Raw genomic sequence first — 18,992 nt, 5'->3', positions numbered from 1 at the left:
TAAGTTACTACAATGCCATTTTATGATAAAAAATTTTTTTTGGGAAAAATATAAAAAAACCCTCCAAACTACTAGTCGTTTTCATTTTAGCCTCCTAAAGTTCAGAAATTGATAAAGTAGCCCCTAACAAAATGACGCCGTTTTGCAGTTTCTGTCCAAACTGACGGTTTTGACTAACGGAGTGGCCAAAATGTAATAGTTTGGTAGTTTGGGGGGCTACTTTATCACTTTTAAAACATTAGGGGGCTAAATCGAAAACGACTGATAGTTTAAGGGGGCTTTTTTATATTTTTCTCATAATTAAATTTGATTGTAATTGGTTGGGCAAATTCCTCAATAATTATTCTTAGAAGTTATTAAATACACATTTGTGTGAGTCAATGAGTCAATAACATCTATTTTTACACTAAAAAATATTTAGTTTACATGCTGTTATTTTTAGAAGTTTAATCAATGATCTAGTTTATATGTTGTAGTTTAATCAATGATTAAGATTGAATCTTAAAGTTGACTTAATTTTAGAAGTTTTTAATAAGAGAGAGAAAATGAAGAAATTTTTTGAGAGATTCAATCTTAACCATTAATTAAACTACGGCATACATGCTGTTATTAAGCCGAATCCACTAAAAAAAAAAAAAACAACAAAAGAAAAGGCCATGCATGTTGCCATTTGCCACCCAAATTAGAACCAAAAAAAAAAAAAAAAAATCAATATCAATAGCATTTATACTATTTTTAATGTTGGGTCATGGCTCATTTGCCTTGCCTCATTGTCACTCACATGGAGTGAGTGTGGCTCTTGCAATTTCCACTTTTCCCAAGCACGAAGCCATACCGACAAATCCACCCTCTGACACTTCCTCAGAGCCCCCTGGATCCGAGGCACTTCCCCCATTCGCACGTGCCACATGTACGAACCTCTCATATCGCACGCAGCAACCCACCACCTTCACCACCACCCGCATTCCCCCACCTGAAATTCCACTTCACAAACCAAACCTCATACCCCCCCAACTGGCTCCTCTCAATGTTCGCGCCGACCCGAACCTCGCAATCCGAACCCGACTAAGGATTTCCTGCATTTCCGATCATATCCGCGAATTGGATCCGACCCGTTTCCGGAGATTACTCGGAACTTCTGGAAGACGAAAATGGAGTCGATACTGGCGCGCGCGTTGGAGTACACGCTCAAGTACTGGTTGAAGTCATTCTCCAGAGATCAGTTCAAGTTGCAGGGCCGGACCGTACAGCTCTCCAATTTGGGTAAGTTTCGTGATTACTGTGGTTAATTTGGTTGAATTTTTGGTGGAATATGTGATTGGATTAGGGTTTAATTGTGGAATTCTGCTTCGAAATTTGGCGCAGATATAGACGGCGACGCTTTGCATTCGAGCGTCGGGTTTCCGCCGGCGCTGAATGTGACGAAGGCGAAGGTCGGGAAATTGGAGATAATGGTTGGTAACTAATAGCTCTCGATCCTTTTTTTTTTGTTAAAAAAAAAAAAAATTTAATGATAATTGATGATTATTTAATGTACTCTGTTTGGCTATTAAGAATCGCTGGGAAAATGGGTGGAAAATGAGTTACATTTATTACAGTTCACTGTTTACTATCTTGAAGATTGTAAGAATTTCAATAGATAATAGAGGAAATTTAGAAGTGCAAATTGTCAGATTGTTTCTAATAATTCAGTGAATTAAAGGATGCATAAGACTTCAATTAGTTTTTCAGCAAATTAGACTGGATTTGGTTTTGTTTTAATATTTTATTGTCTAATTGAGTTTGATTTGTGTTTTTTTGTAGTTGCCATCGGTAAGTAATGTAAATTATGAGCCAATTGTTGTGCAAATTGATCGGCTTGATTTGGTTCTAGAGGAGAACTCTGATTTGGAGGCATCTAGGAGTCCGAACGGGTATTATTACTTGCTTTCTTGCTTAAAGATTATATTCAAGATTAGATTAAGTTGTGGTAATTTTTGAAGTAGTGTGATGCTTGTGCTGTTAGTTAAAACTGATGGGTTCTTCTTTCATCACTTGCAGTACCCCGACATCAGTTAGCTCTGTGAAGGGAAGTGGTTATGGATTTGCTGATAAGGTGCTCCTCTACCTTGTCTAAAGTTAAATTTATCTATTTGATACTTAAGCTTCAACAATTCCAATGTCATGGATTTGAGGCATAAATCATCAAACCTAAGTCCTATCCTCAGCTCACCCCAGCACTTCACTTGAACCAAGTCTAAGTGCTACTCAATTTGTTATATTAATCATCTACTGCACCATTTCAGCTTGCAGACAGTCATTTATCGATTTTAAACACGAGATATCTTAGATCCTCCTTTACGACTTCTGTCCATGCCCTTTTTCCTCCTTCTCTCTTTGTACTCTCAACTTTTATTGACTCACACATCTTAAACGATAAGGTCAGGAGCACACACAACTTGATTTGAGGACCCATAATCCATTATGGTGCCTGTAAAGGTTTTATGCTGGTTTCCAGCTTGACATAGCTCCCCATTGCTTGGGCTTGTCATTTCTTACATGCACACAAATGCAAACATTGAATTTGAAAGACAATTCACCTTATATGATTATCAGATTGCAGATGGAATGACTTTAGAGATTGGCACTGTCAATCTTCTACTTGAAACTCGTGGTTGTGCTCAAGGCCAAGGAGGAGCAGCTTGGTAGGTTCTTGAGGCCTTTACATATTGTTTGTTTAACATCTGTTTGTCTAGTGTTTTTTTTTTTTTTTTTTTTTGAATCAACATATTCTAATGTATCAGAATGCCTATGTAAACCTTTTCTCGTATATGTATATGTTAAACCATCCCCAGGGCATCACCTTTGGCAGCTATCACTATACGCAATCTTTTGCTGTATACCACAAATGAAAATTGGCAGGTAATTTGCTGGTTATGCTTGTGAGATGGTCGATAGAGTACTTTCTTCTGTACAACAGCTAATTTAACAACATTTTCTTAACAGGTTGTAAATCTTAAAGAAGCGCGGGACTTCTTCATTAACAAAAAGTACATATATGTGTTCAAAGTAATATACTGATTTTCATTAATACCTATATTGATATATGCATCATTGTTTGTATTTTGTGGGGTTTTTTTAATAATTGTTTTTTAGGGCGGGAGAGGGGTGGGGAGATTTGCTCTTTTTTTTTTTTTTTTTGGATAAGATGGACCATGAGAAATTTGCTGCTTGTGCATGTGTTTCATTATTCTCATAAATGAAAGATGTTAAAATGCTTGTATTTACATGAGTACCTAATGATTCTAAATTCTTCTTTACCAGAAACTTGAATGGGAATCTTTGTCAATTGATCTCCTGCCTCATCCTGATATGTTCATGGATGCTAATATAGCCTGCTCCCGAGAGGAGGGGAACCAGAGAGATGATGATGGTGCCAAGCGAGTTTTCTTTGGGGGAGAGCGCTTTATAGAAGGAATATCAGGAGAAGCTTATGTAATGAAAATCTGTCATTTCAAGTTGATTCTTATATATTTAGATTCTTATCAGGTCCATATTATCAATTATATCCTTAATTTCTTATGGCCAGATTACTGTGCAAAGGACTGAACTGAACAGTCCACTTGGGCTTGAGGTCCAGTTACACGTTACAGAAGCTGTTTGTCCTGCATTAAGTGAACCAGGTAATGATATTTAGATTTTTCCTTATTCATAACAAAAAAAATTGCATTGGGTTAATTTAGCATTGTGTGAGCAGGACTACGTGCTCTTCTACGCTTCTTGACGGGATTATATGTCTGTTTAAATAGAGGAGACGTTGATCCAAAGACTCAACAGGTTTTAACTTGCCTTAGTTTTTATTCTTTCAGTAAAATGTTATCTTGCTAACCTGTCATATACCGATCTCAATCAAGTTCTCTCTCTCTCTCTCTCATGGAATCCTGGCAGAGATCTACGGAAGCAGCGGGACGCTCTCTAGTCTCTATTGTTGTAGACCACATATTTCTCTGCATTAAAGATGCTGGTTTGTCTCCCCTCCTCTCCACAAATTTATTAACCAATATATGACGATTACTTTGATACCTTCTTACTATATCTGCCTCTCTCTCTCTCTCTCCCGCCCTTTAAAAGGTTTTTCCATACGTATAGTGGAATGTTTAAGACCCTTTTTTTTTTTTTTTGTTTTTTTACTGAAGGACCTTTTCTTTTTTCCTGTTCTTGTACTTGCAGAATTCCAGCTTGAACTTTTGATGCAGTCGCTCTTATTTTCACGGGTAGTTAATGACACTAAATTATTCTTCAAATTTCTGATAACATCATCTTACCGTTCTTATCCCATATGTTTTGTGGGTAAAAACCAATCATTTCTGAAGTAAACAAAGCAATTTAGTGAGCAATCTTGAGTTTGTCTTTTCAGTGCTTTATATGTTTTGCTCACGATACCTCATATAATGCTATAGTTAAGATATTTATTGCTTGAAGAACAGAGAAAAGATATTTGACATTAGTTGCATTTTATGTATCTGGCTCTATATAAAACTAATACGGTTGTTGTGTCCTTAGATAGAATATTTTTCTTAAATTTTCGTAGCTTCATTGTTTATTTGAGTCTATTTTTTCAAAGATAATTTTTTGACAGGAATCTGATGCTCCTTGTTAGTTTGATCAATTCTAGTGGCAAGTTTACTATTGGCTTCGTACTTTATTTAACTATTGCATAAACTTAGCTTGCATTCTCCTGCTTTAAGCTTTGAGACCCCTTCATAAATTTTCCCATGCATATCTTAGTTTTTGTGCAGATCTGTACTTTTAGTAATTTAAGACCTTATCTGAGATGTGCTTTTCTCGCAGGCCAGTGTTTCTGATGGAGAAGAAGACAATAACTTGTCTAAGGTCATGATTGGTGGACTATTCTTAAGGTTAGCTTCTTTTTGTTTCACAGACTTTGTCCTACTGAATATCTGTTCTTGGTAGTTTTCTAAGAGTTTCAATGTTGCTACCATGGAGTCTGCGGAATCTAACTTTCCATTTTTGTTCTTTGCTTTTTGGAAGTTTTAGCTTTTATTCATGTGTTTTCATTTCTCTTTTTCTTCTGTTACAATACCACTCAAATTTATCAATTTGACTTTGTCACTTAGTAGTTATTACTTATAGGTTCCCCTAGAAATTACAATGTAAAAATTTATAGAATTTTTAAAATCCACAAAAGAAGAAATAGAAGTAGAGGCAACACTGTTTTACACTTAGAACTGGAAAGTTTGTTGATCGCCTTGATGAGCATTTTTTGGTTTACTAGATGTGGATATGATCTATTCCTTGTGACCTCTACTGTATCTTTACTCAAACCAATTTATTTAATTATATTATTTTGTTTGAGAGAGCAGAAATATGTCTTAACAGGATTTTTATGCTGTCCTTAAATGTTTGGGATGAGGCTTTTTTCTTTTCAATTTATCTATCCTTTTATGTATTGACTTGAGTTTATGTTATTATGTAACTGAAATATAACTTACATGGCTGGCTGGAATTTAGGGATACCTTTTCACGCCCTCCATGCACCTTAGTGCAACCATCAATGCAAAGTGGTTCAAAAGATCTTCTACACATTCCTGAATTTGGTATCAGTTTTATTTATTTTATATTTTTGAGAACATCAGTTTCAGTTCAATGTCTGTATATTTTGCTAGGATTGAGTATATGTGAGATAAGGTTGATTTTGTTCCTTTGTCTGTTTGGCCAGCTAAGAATTTTTGCCCGCCAATATATCCTCTGGGAGAACAGCAGTGGCAATTAATTGATGGTGTTCCTTTAGTATGTCTCCATTCTCTACAGATAAAACCCTCTCCGGTTCCACCATCTTTTGCTTCACAAACAGTTGTAGAGTGTCAACCTCTTATGGTATGCACCAAATGCTTTCTATGAATGACCTCATTTACATTAACTTTTTAAGCTTCTTAGTAGTATCTTCCTATTCTTGATTCAGATTCATCTTCAAGAAGAATCCTGTTTGAGGATATCTTCCTTTCTAGCTGATGGAGTTGTTGTCAATCCTGGTGCTGTTTTACCTGATTTTTCTGTAAATTCCTTCGTTTTCACTCTGAAGGAATTAGATCTTACTGTTCCTTTGGACCTGGGCAAAATGAATAATCCTGTTAGTGACAGGGACAGTTACATCCAGAGCTCATTTTCTGGAGCAAGGCTTCATATTGAGAGCTTGTTCTTTTCAGATTCACCTTCACTAAACCTAAGGCTATTGAACCTGGAGAAGGATCCTGCTTGCTTCTGTCTCTGGAAAGGTCAACCTATTGATGCTAGCCAGAAGAAATGGACCGCTAAAACATCACTCCTTAGTTTGTCTCTAGAAACATGTACTGGCTTAAGTGGACTTCAAAATTCTCTTGACTGGAGTTCAGGCTTGTGGAGATGTGTTGAACTGAACGACACATGCATTGAAGTAGCTATGGCAACTGCTGATGGGAGCCCATTAGCAGATGTTCCTCCTCCAGGGGGTATTGTCAGGGTAGGGGTTTCTTGTCAACAATATCTGTCCAACACTTCAGTGGAACAGCTATTTTTTATACTGGATCTCTATACATTCTTTGGCAGAGTGAGTGACAAGATAGCCCTTGTTGGAAAAAATAATAGACCAAAGAGAGGTAGGAATAAATCGTTTGGTGGAAGGCTGATGGATAAGGTTCCTAGTGATACCGCAGTAAGTTTAGCAGTGAAGGATCTTCAGCTTAGATTTCTGGAGTCTTCTGCAAAGAATGTTCAGGGAATGCCCCTGGTCCAGTTTCTCGGGGATAATCTATTTATCAGAGTTACCCACAGAACCCTTGGTGGTGCCATTGCTGTTTCATCAACCTTACGTTGGGAGAGTGTACAGGTGGACTGTGTAGACACTGAGGGAAAGTTGGCGCATCAAAATGGCACGTTGTTAACTTGTGATGAAGATGGTCCTTTGATTAGTGGGAATGGATACCCTCAATTAAGAGCTGTCTTTTGGGTACACAACAAAATGGACCATTATTCAAGCAGCAATGCTTTTGCAGTTCCATTTCTTGACATAAGCGTGGTACATGTGATTCCGTTAGATGAACAAGATATTGAATGCCATAGTTTGAGTGTGTCAGCTTGTATTTCTGGTGTTCGCCTTGGTGGAGGAATGAACTATGCTGAAGCCTTGCTGCATCGGTTTGGAATACTTGGGCCTGATGGTGGTCCTGGGAAGGGGCTATCCAAAGGGTTAGAAAACTTACGAGCAGGGCCATTTTCAAAACTTTTTAAAACATCATCTCTCATTGTTGATGATCCGGAAGAGGGTATGTAACATATTATATCTGGTAACATTGTTTAACTGGTTGAACCCGCATACATGCACACTGATTTGCTCATCTGTCCCTTATCTTTTACTTTACCTATAGTTCTCTAAACTTTCCTTTTTAACCAGATGGAAATTCAGGAGATGCAAAAGAAATTAGCTCGTTGCAGTTGGGAAAGCCAGATGATGTGGATCTCACCATAGAACTGAAGGACTGGTTATTTGCTCTAGAAGGACCACAGGAGATGGCAGAAAGGTGGTGGTTTGACAATCATGAAGGTGTAGGTAGAGAAGAGAGGTGTTGGCATACAACTTTCCAGAGTCTGCGGGTGAAAGCAAAAAGTAGTCCAAAGCATGAACTTAATGTCAAAGGAAGGTCGCAAGAAATTCAGAAATATCCTGTGGAATTGGTCACGGTGAGAATGTGCATTTTTCTCCTCTCTTTTGCTCCTTTAATTTAGCTTTTAAATTTTGTTCAAAGGCTTTAATTGTTCCATTAGTTTTAGAAGCTGGTAAGCACTGCTAATGAAACACGGAACATAAATAAACTGTTTTGACGGTGAATTTGTCCAACATGAATACAAATTATTGCTTTGGTATCTTGAGTTATTCTTAGGTTCTTTGCTCTTCCTATTTTGGAGTTGGGTCACTGTCGGTGTGCAGTTATAGGAGCACTAGAGAACTTCTGTCTTGTCCCAACCACTCATTCAATTTAGATACTTTGTTGATGAGACGCAACTTAGTTGATCTAAATTGAGGCACATCTTATTTAACTAAAAACCATTAGTCTCTTTTTTTCTGTCAGACTAGCTTTGTATTTCTTGCAGGTTGCCAAAGTGGGAATGGTTAAATTTGGCTTGTAGAATAAAATAAGCAAAAAACTGAACCTGATTTGGAAGCCTTGTTTGTGTAGTGAGATGAATATATTCATCCTGCCTATTCTTCGCCTGGGCTGTGTTGGTTACTTTGCTGATGACTAGGTATAGTTTGTCCTAAATATTACCCTACCCAAACATGCGTGCAACCCTTATCCTTTAATCGAATTTTATTTTGTGAACTATCTTCAAATTGCTGTCTTTATTTAGCTCTAGAAATTTACTATTCATGATCTCAAATTTTGAGATGCTTGCAGGTTGGTGTTGAAGGCTTACAGACTTTAAAGCCTCAGGGTCTAAAGGGCATCCATCCATCTGTCTTACCCACAAATGGTATTAAAGAAACTGCTGAGACATTTGGAGGGATAAATCTTGAACTTCGCCTGGTGATAACTGAGGACTCCATTGATGATGAACTAGGGAAGTGGGAGGTGGAAAACTTGAAATTCTCTGTTAAGCAACCGGTAATATAGTCTTAACTTTACAAGCATATCCATGCTGCCTCTTGTTTTAGGAAGGTCTTGTATTATGGTGATTTTTACCCTGCAGATTGAGGCAGTTGTTACCAAGGATGAGTTGCAACACCTTGCTTTTTTGTGCAAGTCTGAAGTTGACTCCATGGGTCGAATAACTGCTGGAATTTTGCGGTTACTGAAGCTGGAAGGTTCTATTGGCCAGGCAGCAATGGATCAACTAAGTAACCTTGGTATGTTAAACATATTGTTAAGACTCCATTTTTTGCAACTAGAATAAATTCTTATTATTCTCGACGTCTTGGACTGGAATGCTGAACGCTATGGGCATATAACACCTTGAAGGCTCATGGTTTTTTTGTAAGCAAACTGCAAATTGGTACAAGATAGAGGTTATTAGAATCAGGATTCTATATTTTGATCAACGCGGGCTGTTAGAATCAAGTGGAGTAGTAATGAAATTGAACATTTGGACTGTAATGTGTTAACCTTTAGCCTTTGGATTTTACAATAGTTATAGAAGTTTGATAAAATGTCTAAAAGGAGAAGAACATAGAAAGAATTGATTAAAGTACTTGAAGAAAAAGTGTGTGTGTGTTCACTTAAGTGAATTTATGTGATTCAGCAGAATCAGTTAGTAATAGATGCAGCTCAATATAGCCCCTTCTTCAACTCCCTTTTCCATTGGATGCCAACCTATTATTGTTTCCATTTTTCTAGCTTCCATGCCTTATCTGATCTTTTTTCCTTTCTCTTGTATACATCTTGTGTATATTTGATGCGCCCTTTGATTTTAAATGAAATCCGATTTCTTAAAAAAAAAAAAAAAAAAATGAGGTTTAGAATGTTGAATCATAGCGATGCATTCATACATGATATATAGTTGACTTCTGCATCGTGAAGTAGCAGGATATGCTGTTCAGGGAGCCCCCAACACTCCCAACCCCGAGTGGCGGGTGGGTCTCCCTCTTCTCTTCTTGCTGTGCATGACAGTCCAATTCATTGCAACTCCATGACCTATGTGTTTGGATTGAGCTGCATTGTATTTGAGTACTTAATTGAAATACTGACCTATGCTTTCTTTTGACCATAATGCTTCGCTACTTAGTATGTTCCTTGTTGGACCGATTAAATATATATCCTTGTTGCGTGTTCCATCTTTCTCAATGAGGGTCAGAATTTGATAGATTGATGAATTGCAGGAAGTGATGGCATTGACAAGATATTCTCCCCAAAGCTCAGCAGTGGTGGTAGTGGTGGCAGTATTGGGTTCTCTCCATTACCAAATCTGATCAATGAAAGCCCACGTACAACTTCTTTGGAAGCAACGGTGGCTTACCTAGAGGATGCAGTTTCAGATTCACAGGCCAAATGTGCTGATCTTATTACCGACGTAGGTTGTTCAGAATCTTCCATACAGCATCTTGAGACCATTAAACAACTGAGTCAGAAGCTTGAAAGTATGCAAAGTTTAGTGATGCGGCTACGGACTCAAACTTAATTTGGCCTACTGCGTGCCATTTTAGGCTGTTATATTCTGGGATAAACGGAATCCCAATCATTATAGTTCCCCATTCTTTTTTGTATATAACATATATATAGAAATCCATGCGAGGCTGAAAAGGAAGCTGCTCTTCTGTGTAATGAGAAATTTTGTATTCAAGGATGACTTGCATATTGTATTAATTTAGATTTGGAAGAATATGGTGTTAATGAGAAATTTTGTATTCAAGGATGACTTCCATTCCATATTGTATCAATTTAGATTATGAAGAATATGGTGTTAAGTCATTTACCCCATCAGTTTCTTCGTTAAAGCACCTCAAAAGTATGGTGACGGTCAACGTGCAATGAATGCTACCTCATTTTGTAGTCTTCCATTAAGCTACTAAAGATCGATAACATGACCACTGTGTACTGCCAATTTAAGCGGTTTAAGGAGCACAAATATGAAATATGCAACGAACTCATCAGCGTTTGAACCGCACAATAGTGCTTGTCTTGCGACCTCGCGGTGCCTGCTAGGACCGTTTGGTAGCCCCACAGTAGGCTAATAGACGCCCTTGCTATAGGCCTCCAGGGCCATCTGGTAATCCCACGTTGGCCACCACAACAGTCTAGTGGCTCTGAGGTAGGCTGCTAAGGCCGTTTGACGGCCCCACAGTGGGCTATCTGGCGGCCTTGCAATAGAAACACTAAAAAAATTACAAAAACTGCTCAGAATGAAACATATATTTCGCATATGGATGACTTTTAGTTTTTAACAAAGTGACAACTTGGCTGAAGTAAAGGTCACCAGTCTCAATTTCTCTAAACCCCACAAGGTTAAAATAATAACCCTAACCCAATCCAAATTGGGCACCGAAATGTGCATCTTCTAACATTGCCAATAAACCCACTTAGATGCTCAAGAAGTTGCCACTGCATCCCAGCGCCAAATTGTCCCATCTTCACAGCAGCTGAGAATGATGCTGTACACATACAGAAGGAAAATTGCATGTTTCAATATTCGGTACATTTATAAGATCTCAAATAACAATATGTTGAGGCTATAAGTAATGCATGAAGGGTTCACCTTCCATCAAAGGACACGGCAGTTTGTCTAATTGGAGACTTTGATTGAGCATGAGACAGCCTGAAAGAGGTGAAAGAGTAAGAAAACCTCGTTCATATTGCACAGAAATTGCAACTTTAAACATAAACTTCAACCAAAAAAAGCAGAACCAACGAACTTTGCAATAAGAACAGGGGGGCTGGATTGCAGTTCCCAAACAAAGATCTTTCCTTCCCTATTCCCTGGTATTAAAGACAATGTAGGATGAGATCACCACGAGTAGATACGCAAAAGCTGGAAGATACAGTGCTTGTGTGAATGCAATTATAAGGAATTATATCAGCAATATTGTGATAGATCATAAGTATTTATACAATATCGTATTTTATTGACAATAAATTCCATGTGCGTTTGTTTGTGTGCTTATATAAATATCCAAAAAAAAGGAACATAAAATGAGGATCCACTTAGCCTTTTACCTATAGCAGCTGCATTATAATGAAAATCACATGAAAACTTGATGAACCAAATATCGCACTCTGGAACAGGATATTTCTGAAGGATGTCAACTGAACCCTAAAAATATCATAGCAACAAAAAGCTGAACTGGGATTATTAAAATCAACAAAAATATCCATGAATATAAACTGATATAGATTAGAGACGGACAAATTAGAAGTGCAATAGTTATAAGGAAATTCTAACCTCCCCAGGAGACTGGTCCTTCATTTTAGGTTCCCATAAAACAATTTCATTATCAACACTCTGGAAACAAAATAATAACATTAATATGAGCATAGATTATATCTACAAGGCATCTAGAAGCAACTCCAGGTTATGATAATTCCTATTATTTTCTATAGGCACATTTTCCAGGCAAATTTCCAGTTCAAGCCAACTCAACTGTCAGCAGATTAAAATTTGACATGCTACTTTTTTCTAAACTTGTCTATTATTTAAGTACCTGCATTAGGCCTTGCTAAGTCATTCTAATAGCTGTCAAAACTTCATATTTCTTGAAGATGTCCCAAGCACATTTTAAGATGCTAGAGGTCAATATTAACACAAACAAAACACAATTCACAAAGCTTGAGATGGTGTTTCAAGAAGTTATTTGAAGAAGCTTACCTTGCTGATTTTAGTTAGTCAATTAGAAAAGGCAACAAAGATTTCAAATCTCATAATGTTTCATCCCATAGAGTATGGTTTTTCCTCAGTTTAAATCAACTTTGATTTAGATTAGAAGCCATACAAACAGTGGATAAAACAATAATTCACCTTTGAGAGGATGAAATCACCAAGCCACCTATTACAATCAACGTAGTTTGAATGAACTGAAGCTATGAACACCTGAAAAGAGTAAGGTGAACTAAGCTACAAAAGGCAGAAATACTTTTAACTGTAACATGGAAGATAGGCTGATACTCACAGGAAACTGAACATATTTTGTAGGGAACTTAGAAGGGAGATCTGTCCATGTGAATGATTTCTCTACGTATGTCCAGAACTCTGAAGCAGGGTTAATTACAAGACAAAGATTTAAAATCTATAAAGCTTTTAACCAGCTAAAATTAGAAACAACTAACCGACCTGCCTGAATATTAAATCAAGCAGGCCAACTCCCAAATGAGAACCTAACCATACCATGTAAAAATTTTCAATTAGTCGAGTAAGAATGTTTGAACAGATCAAGTAATACGACAAAAGTGAAATATGATTTAACTGGTTGTTCAATAAATTCTTCATGAATAAATAAAATCAATGATACCCAAAGCAGAACTTTCTGTGCAAATGAGAGCATGTTCTATGCTCATTGTCTTCTCAACAAGTTTGTCCAACAATTTTGCACTCTTTTCAATTAAAAACATTTTTGGAATAACCAACACTTTTTAGCACTTTAATCCCATGGAGAGGATAGGTATGGCATTCCAAAGGATGTGATCAGTGTCACCCATTACATCCCAGAGCAGCATTAATGGGCTTCAAAAAAGATAATATGCATTGTATAGATGATCACACTCAATATGATAGGTATTAAGATTATTTGTGATCTTTGTCTACATTTTTCAGTGCTTTTTATTCTGTGATACGTATGCTGTATTTTATTTCATCCCGTCCATTCAACTAGAGGTGTAAAACTGTTCACTAAACAAAAAATATCCATTCAGGCCATCCAATGTTCCAATTTTGTTCAATAAATGTTTTCTTTTCTAAAACAAAAGTTACAAGAAAAACAACAATGATGTCCTACCTTTCATTGACCAGATCTTTACTGTGTTGTCCATGCCACAGCTTGCAATGCGATATATGTCCGAAGGATGGAAATCCTACAGTAACCAACATAATGTAGGAATAATCATTTAAAATCCTTATCTTGCATCGTAAGCTATAAATTGAGTTGTGAATAAAGAACTCAAAGCTTTTCACCCTTTATGACATTAAAAGAAGGGGGGTGGGCACATAATTCTTTTTTATCTTCTCTTACCACACTCAAGACTTCATTACGATGACCCCCAGCTCCAGAAAATATCAAAATGCAGATTCCGGTATGGACATTCCATAGCCGAACTGATTCATCCTGGACACTCTTGAATATTAGTGAGACATAATAAAACAAAAAGTACAAAGACAAATAATGTTATGATGATTACTTTGCTTGCAGACACCACAAGTGATGGTTTTAGGGGCTGCGTCCTGATTTCATTTACTGAATCCCCATGGCCAACAAAACTCTGCACAACATGAGCATGTCACAGGGCAAAAGAAGAAATATTTATAAGCACTATACTTTCAGCATTATGCATTTAACTATGTAGTATTAAGTATTTTACGAGTTTCGACTTATTTAGAACTAACTATATATATATATATATATATATATACCGATACATGAAAAAATGGTAACGAGAAAAGCATAAGTTTACACCCTAGATGCGATGTGACACATAAGAAAAGCCAATTTGGGTTCATCTCTTGCCAATAGACTATAACAGCTACTATTGTTTTTGTAACACTCCAATCCCACATTAGAAAAACGAATAGCCCAACAGATTATAAAGGCACTAATAGGTGCTAAGTTCCACATTGGTTTATTTCTAGATGAAACTATGCTTTATAAGTGATTATAGGGAGCTTCAAATTAACTAGTCATTTTGGAGTGAAAACGCAAATGCGGCTAACACTTTCCTTGAGTCATTATAGTTTTACCATTACTTTTCTACTACAACTCCCAAAAAAATAAGAGCTCAAAATTAGGAGATAAGAAACCTTGTGTATTTTCTCACTGCCAGCATCAATGACACGGATTAAACCATTGATTCCTCCAGCTACTATGAAAGGAGTTCCGTCAATGTTGCATGCCCAGCTCACAGTGTAGAAAGACTCATCCTTCTGATCTACGAAATACATTGAATTTGCAAATATTCTTCACAAAAAAGCTATAGATTTTACATATGAACTATAACTCAATAGAAGGATTAATAAATGGCAGCTGTGTTCACATACATCTTCATCAATATAAGACTGCAAGACAGCTATGACACCCCCTTCAAGACATTGGTAGACAGTCACCTGTTTAGACATCAAGAAATACAATTCCAATGGAAGAAATGAATATGATACTTTCGTTTGTTCCACCAAAAAAATAAGACATTTGAGAATGAAAATAATCTATCAACGCTATTCAGGAAGTGTGTGAATCTATAGTGCTTATCAGCATTGAATTATGCACCACCAGACCATTGATTGACTCAATTTTAGAGTATAGAAATAAAGAAAGAAGTACTTGACACCTTGCAAGTGCGACAAGCATTACAACAGTGCAGGATTGCTAAAACTGTCCCCTAATATTTGCTTTCTAAAAACACAACCCAAATGATCAAGAGAGGGAAATTTATAAGTTCTCATAAATTCCAAGGCATATTAACTACAACCAATGAGTTGCACCTATATTTCTGTATAAAGTAAGAAAAAATAGCATGAAGACCAATAATACTCACAGACGTAGTCCTTAACCATCCATATATTTAACTATGCTGGTGAAACCAAAAAGAAAATAGCAAAATATACTAGCAAATCACAATAACAAACTCATTGACTAAAAGCCCAACACTCCAATCAATGCTGAGGGTGTCATTGAACTCACCCCAAGCACAAGCAGCTTTCTCGAGCTCAACTAACCAAGCCTGTCTCTTAATTTTCTCTCAAACGCAGACCAAATTGGCCTTAATCACAAGCCAAGCTCTTCTAAAGCACATATGTTACTTTCTACAATTTACATTACTAAAATAGAACAATGCACACACCAATCGTTCATTAAGCCTAATCATCAGTGCTCAAGCTCCAAGGCACTGACTAACAAAACTCTAATTTTGCACCTCATGCTATTCAGCAATATATAGCTTTATATAGACATATTTTCATTTCTTATCAAAGCTCTGACATTTGCATGATATGAAGCACATAAACTTGCACACTGATCTTTAATCAAACTTTTTTCACAAAAAGAACTAAAACCCAAAGAAATATCTTTGCGCGAGAAATTGAACATTTCCTGGAAAACCTATTTTCCTAGTGGACAAACAGAACCTTAGATTCATCGAGTGAAATCAACATAAAAAGGAAAATCGGTTAATCAACGAATACGTGAACTGTGTTTGTTACTAAAAGCCTTACAGGCTTACAGCTATTATAGTTTCTAGTGAATTTTTCATTTTTCACGGGAAAGGAACGGAGAAAAAGTAACGGACCCGATTGCCGCCGACGGTGGCGAAGACGTTGAAGTAGCGGGAATCGATGAAGTTGAAAACGACGGCGTATAGGGGGCGCTTGCCTTCTTGAAGTCGATTGGTGACTCTGTAATCTCGCTTCTTCGACAGCGCCAGCGAGCCCACCACTGGCTCGCTCCCTAACGCAAACTTTGCCATCTGAGCGCACCACCCACTCGGTTTCGCTGCTAACTTTCGTATTACGTGGAACAAATAGGAAGATCAGAGTGGCTGATGACTGATGACTACTGATGAGATTAAATTCAAATAAAATACGTAATTTTCATATATATTTTAAAAAAAAATGTAAAATTATTTATCATATTTTAGATTTATTTTTACCTAATTTAAGAAAGGAACTATATCCTAGTACCACTTCTTAACATTTTTTTTTTTTTTCTTAGGCAGATTAAAGTTGAAAGACGACCTTAAAGATCCCCAAGAAGTAGCTCAATAGGTTGAGATCACGCCTAATGAAGCTGAAGTCATTAGTTCGAATCTCCCTCCCTCTCGTGCGAACATATAAAAAATAAAAAATAAAAAACTTAAAAGACTCTCTGACCTATCTATTTTAAAGGAAAACATTTTTTATAATATTTTTTCTTTTTATGAATTGTTACATAACATTTTTGTGGAGGGAGAGTTTTATGCCAAATGAATGATAACATGCTGTTATTTGATTAGTTCATTAAAACATATTGATTTAGTTTAATTTATAAGAAGTTGGAAAAATAAAATATAATTAAACTAAAGTGAGGAGTTCTTTTTTTTTTTGAATGGCAGAAAGTTTTTACAAACCGATTAATAAGAAACTCATATCAACTTTTAAAAGTGACATGTGTCTTTTAAACATATAAGAAGCACATATTTTCTTATTAATGCTATTAAAAAAGTATTTGAGAAGCAAATACTTTCTTATTAATTCTATTAAAAAGGCACTCGAGATGCACAGATTATTAAAAGTGCATGTACTTCTCACTTATTAAAAAACACGTAACACTTTTAGAAGTAGAGTTGAGATTTTTTCCACAACTCAATGTACAAGAAATTTCCATCACTTTTAAAAAATATTACTCTTTACATTTGTTACTATTTACATTTATTAATCATATTCACTTTACATCCGGCGTATTTTAAGTAGCTTTTCAAATTTACTATTTAACTTTTTTGAAAAAAGTTACTTAAAACACGTTTAATCACTTTGAAAATATAAATTTTAACCTCCTGTTATATATATATTAGAAAGAGTGTTTACTACTTTGCAGATATTTGTTCTTTTGTTTTATCTATTTATCTATAAGCGGGAGCCAAATAGGCGCCCCTTATCTTCTTTTTCACCAATTGGTTCCATTTTCACACTGGCATGGCTTCCACACTCTTTCAGCTCCTTCTTCATCCAAACCCATCACACTCGCTCATCCATAGCCCACCACACAGAAAGCACTCCTCCATCAAATGCACTACTTCTGACAACTCCACCCCTCAGCCCGACCTCCCATGCCCACCTCCAGGTTCTGATCGCACCCTCAACAAACCAGAGAATTTTCCCATCGAAAAGCGAAGAAAATCTGAGATAATCCGCGACCGGAAGTCAACAACTGGCCTGGCACAGCCCGAGCCACGCAACTTTGAGATCGGTTGGAAGAGAACCAAGGAGATAAACTTGGAGAAGCCAAAAGGGTATATCATAGCGGACTTTCTGGAGAAGTTGGAGGGTCTGATGGGGAAAGAATTTGGGTCGACGGAGCTTCTGGCAAAAGTAGGGGAGATTGTGGCGGAGAGAGCGAGAGAGGAAGCAGAGGTGTTGAGAGATGAAGGAAAAGTGGAGGACAGGATGATCACAGAGTTGTTTAGGGTGTTGAGACTGATGGAGATGGATTTGGCTATGGTTAAGGCTGCAGTGAAGGAGGATACATTGGGTGAGAGGCTTGAACAGGCCAAGGCACGCTGCAGGCAAGCTATACTTGTAGCTCTCTCGTTTTGAGGATTTGAATAATTGGATATTATGATTTATTTAGTTTCTTTTGTAGGTTTATCTTTATCATTCCTAATCTCTCTATAAATACAAATACAGAGCATTGTAAATTTGTAATACAATTTAATATACTGTAATATATTTCTACCATCTTTTAAATCAAAAGGGTGCTAGATTATCCATTGATTTGAGATAAAAGTTAGAAAAAATTAAAGTTTATCCCCATAAAGTTGATAGCGTTTTTCAATTAGAATACCAAAGTTTCTATTTTTGCAATCCACCCCCCAAAGTTTCAAATTTTTACAATTTGACCAATTGTATCCAAAACTTTTTATATTGCCCATCATTTTTATTTTTTTATTTTTTATAAAAAAATTAAAAATAAAATTCGGGTGGCCATCTGGCCATTTTTGCAACTCCAAATTCATTTTTTTTTTCATTAGAAAAAAAAAAAATGAGGGGCAATATGAGAATTTTGGGATAATTGAAAAAAATTGAAACTTTGTGGGAGTAGATTGCAAAAATTAAAACTTTGATGTTTGAATTGAAAAACGCTGTCAACTTTAAAGAGATAAATTGTAATTTTTCCTAAAAGCTAAAATAACACTATTTGTACTCGAAGAATTTTATGTCTTTTAGGTGGCGAAATCTGCTTTATTGGCTTAGCTTGTGACCAAGCTGAAGAGGTATATATTGCAGTACCCGAACTAAGATGAAGTCTGTCAGTCACTGTGAAGGGGAAGATGCATGCACTGCACTGAAAGTGGAAGTAAGAGTTGGAATTAGACTTTGAAATGCAAACTGCAAAGCCTTTTTTCTTGATTAGAAAATGGAAATTTGTGCTAACCATGATTAGCATAAATGAAAGTACCTTTCTGCTGGTGTCAAAATTTGGCTACCTAGTCATCTTGTTACTCCAAATTTATTGACAAAATTGAGGTTTGATAAAAGAGAAACTCTACATGCACCTCAAGTGCTTACTCTAACAGTGAAAATCACTATTGAATCCAAAATCTAATGATGATCCATCTAAAATTCAATGGTAATTT

The 18,992-nt window shown here is 36.4% G+C and overlaps 3 protein-coding genes across 3 annotated transcripts; 2 read left to right on the top strand and 1 right to left on the bottom strand.

Moving 5' to 3' along the window:
• Positions 1-770: 770 nt before the first annotated feature.
• On the top strand, positions 771-10,395 carry LOC132173801 (amino-terminal region of chorein). The gene is made up of 20 exons (XM_059585408.2): positions 771-1,263; positions 1,366-1,454; positions 1,804-1,913; positions 2,041-2,095; positions 2,596-2,684; positions 2,835-2,901; positions 2,986-3,048; positions 3,304-3,474; positions 3,569-3,662; positions 3,737-3,816; positions 3,928-4,003; positions 4,210-4,253; positions 4,831-4,898; positions 5,512-5,597; positions 5,720-5,877; positions 5,963-7,301; positions 7,430-7,716; positions 8,433-8,639; positions 8,725-8,881; positions 9,851-10,395. Exons 1-20 carry the CDS (start codon positions 1,152-1,154, stop codon positions 10,147-10,149), a joined length of 3,651 nt encoding a protein of 1,216 aa, XP_059441391.2. The 5' UTR covers positions 771-1,151; the 3' UTR covers positions 10,150-10,395.
• A 467-nt stretch (positions 10,396-10,862) lies between these two features.
• On the bottom strand, positions 10,863-16,203 carry FIE (Transducin/WD40 repeat-like superfamily protein). The gene is made up of 13 exons (XM_059585411.2): positions 15,951-16,203; positions 14,707-14,772; positions 14,470-14,592; positions 13,854-13,934; positions 13,688-13,780; positions 13,454-13,529; positions 12,632-12,711; positions 12,481-12,552; positions 11,908-11,967; positions 11,682-11,778; positions 11,381-11,444; positions 11,224-11,283; positions 10,863-11,119 (listed from the first exon to the last, which is right to left on the bottom strand). Exons 1-13 carry the CDS (start codon positions 16,125-16,127, stop codon positions 11,056-11,058), a joined length of 1,113 nt encoding a protein of 370 aa, XP_059441394.1. The 5' UTR covers positions 16,128-16,203; the 3' UTR covers positions 10,863-11,055.
• Positions 16,204-17,262: 1,059 nt separating this feature from the next.
• On the top strand, positions 17,263-18,039 carry CRR41 (potassium/sodium hyperpolarization-activated cyclic nucleotide-gated channel protein). Its single transcript, XM_059587992.2, has one exon. The coding sequence runs from the start codon at positions 17,332-17,334 to the stop codon at positions 17,950-17,952; it is 621 nt and encodes a 206-aa protein (XP_059443975.1). The 5' UTR covers positions 17,263-17,331; the 3' UTR covers positions 17,953-18,039.
• Positions 18,040-18,992: the final 953 nt, after the last annotated feature.

Source organism: Corylus avellana, chromosome 3 (assembly GCF_965113065.1).
Source record: "Corylus avellana chromosome 3, dhCorAvel1.hap1.2, whole genome shotgun sequence".
NCBI lineage: Eukaryota > Viridiplantae > Streptophyta > Magnoliopsida > Fagales > Betulaceae > Corylus > Corylus avellana.
This window is presented reverse-complemented; position numbering and strand designations above follow the sequence as displayed.

What these genes read in the sequence shown, in the direction of transcription:
- LOC132173801 (XM_059585408.2), top strand. Translation starts at nt 1,152, where the DNA reads ATGGAGTCGATACTGGCGCGCGCGTTGGAGTACACGCTCAAGTACTGG. An exon ending in GCATCTAGGAGTCCGAACGG is followed by an intron (nt 1,914 to 2,040) that starts GTATTATTACTT and finishes CATCACTTGCAG; the next exon opens with TACCCCGACATCAGTTAGCT. An exon ending in GGCCAAGGAGGAGCAGCTTG is followed by an intron (nt 2,685 to 2,834) that starts GTAGGTTCTTGA and finishes AACCATCCCCAG; the next exon opens with GGCATCACCTTTGGCAGCTA.
- FIE (XM_059585411.2), bottom strand. Translation starts at nt 16,127, where the DNA reads ATGGCAAAGTTTGCGTTAGGGAGCGAGCCAGTGGTGGGCTCGCTGGCG. An exon ending in TTATAATGCAGCTGCTATAG is followed by an intron (nt 11,445 to 11,681) that starts GTAAAAGGCTAA and finishes CTTTAATACCAG; the next exon opens with GGAATAGGGAAGGAAAGATC. An exon ending in CCCCCTGTTCTTATTGCAAA is followed by an intron (nt 11,284 to 11,380) that starts GTTCGTTGGTTC and finishes CACCTCTTTCAG; the next exon opens with GCTGTCTCATGCTCAATCAA.
- CRR41 (XM_059587992.2), top strand. Translation starts at nt 17,332, where the DNA reads ATGGCTTCCACACTCTTTCAGCTCCTTCTTCATCCAAACCCATCACAC.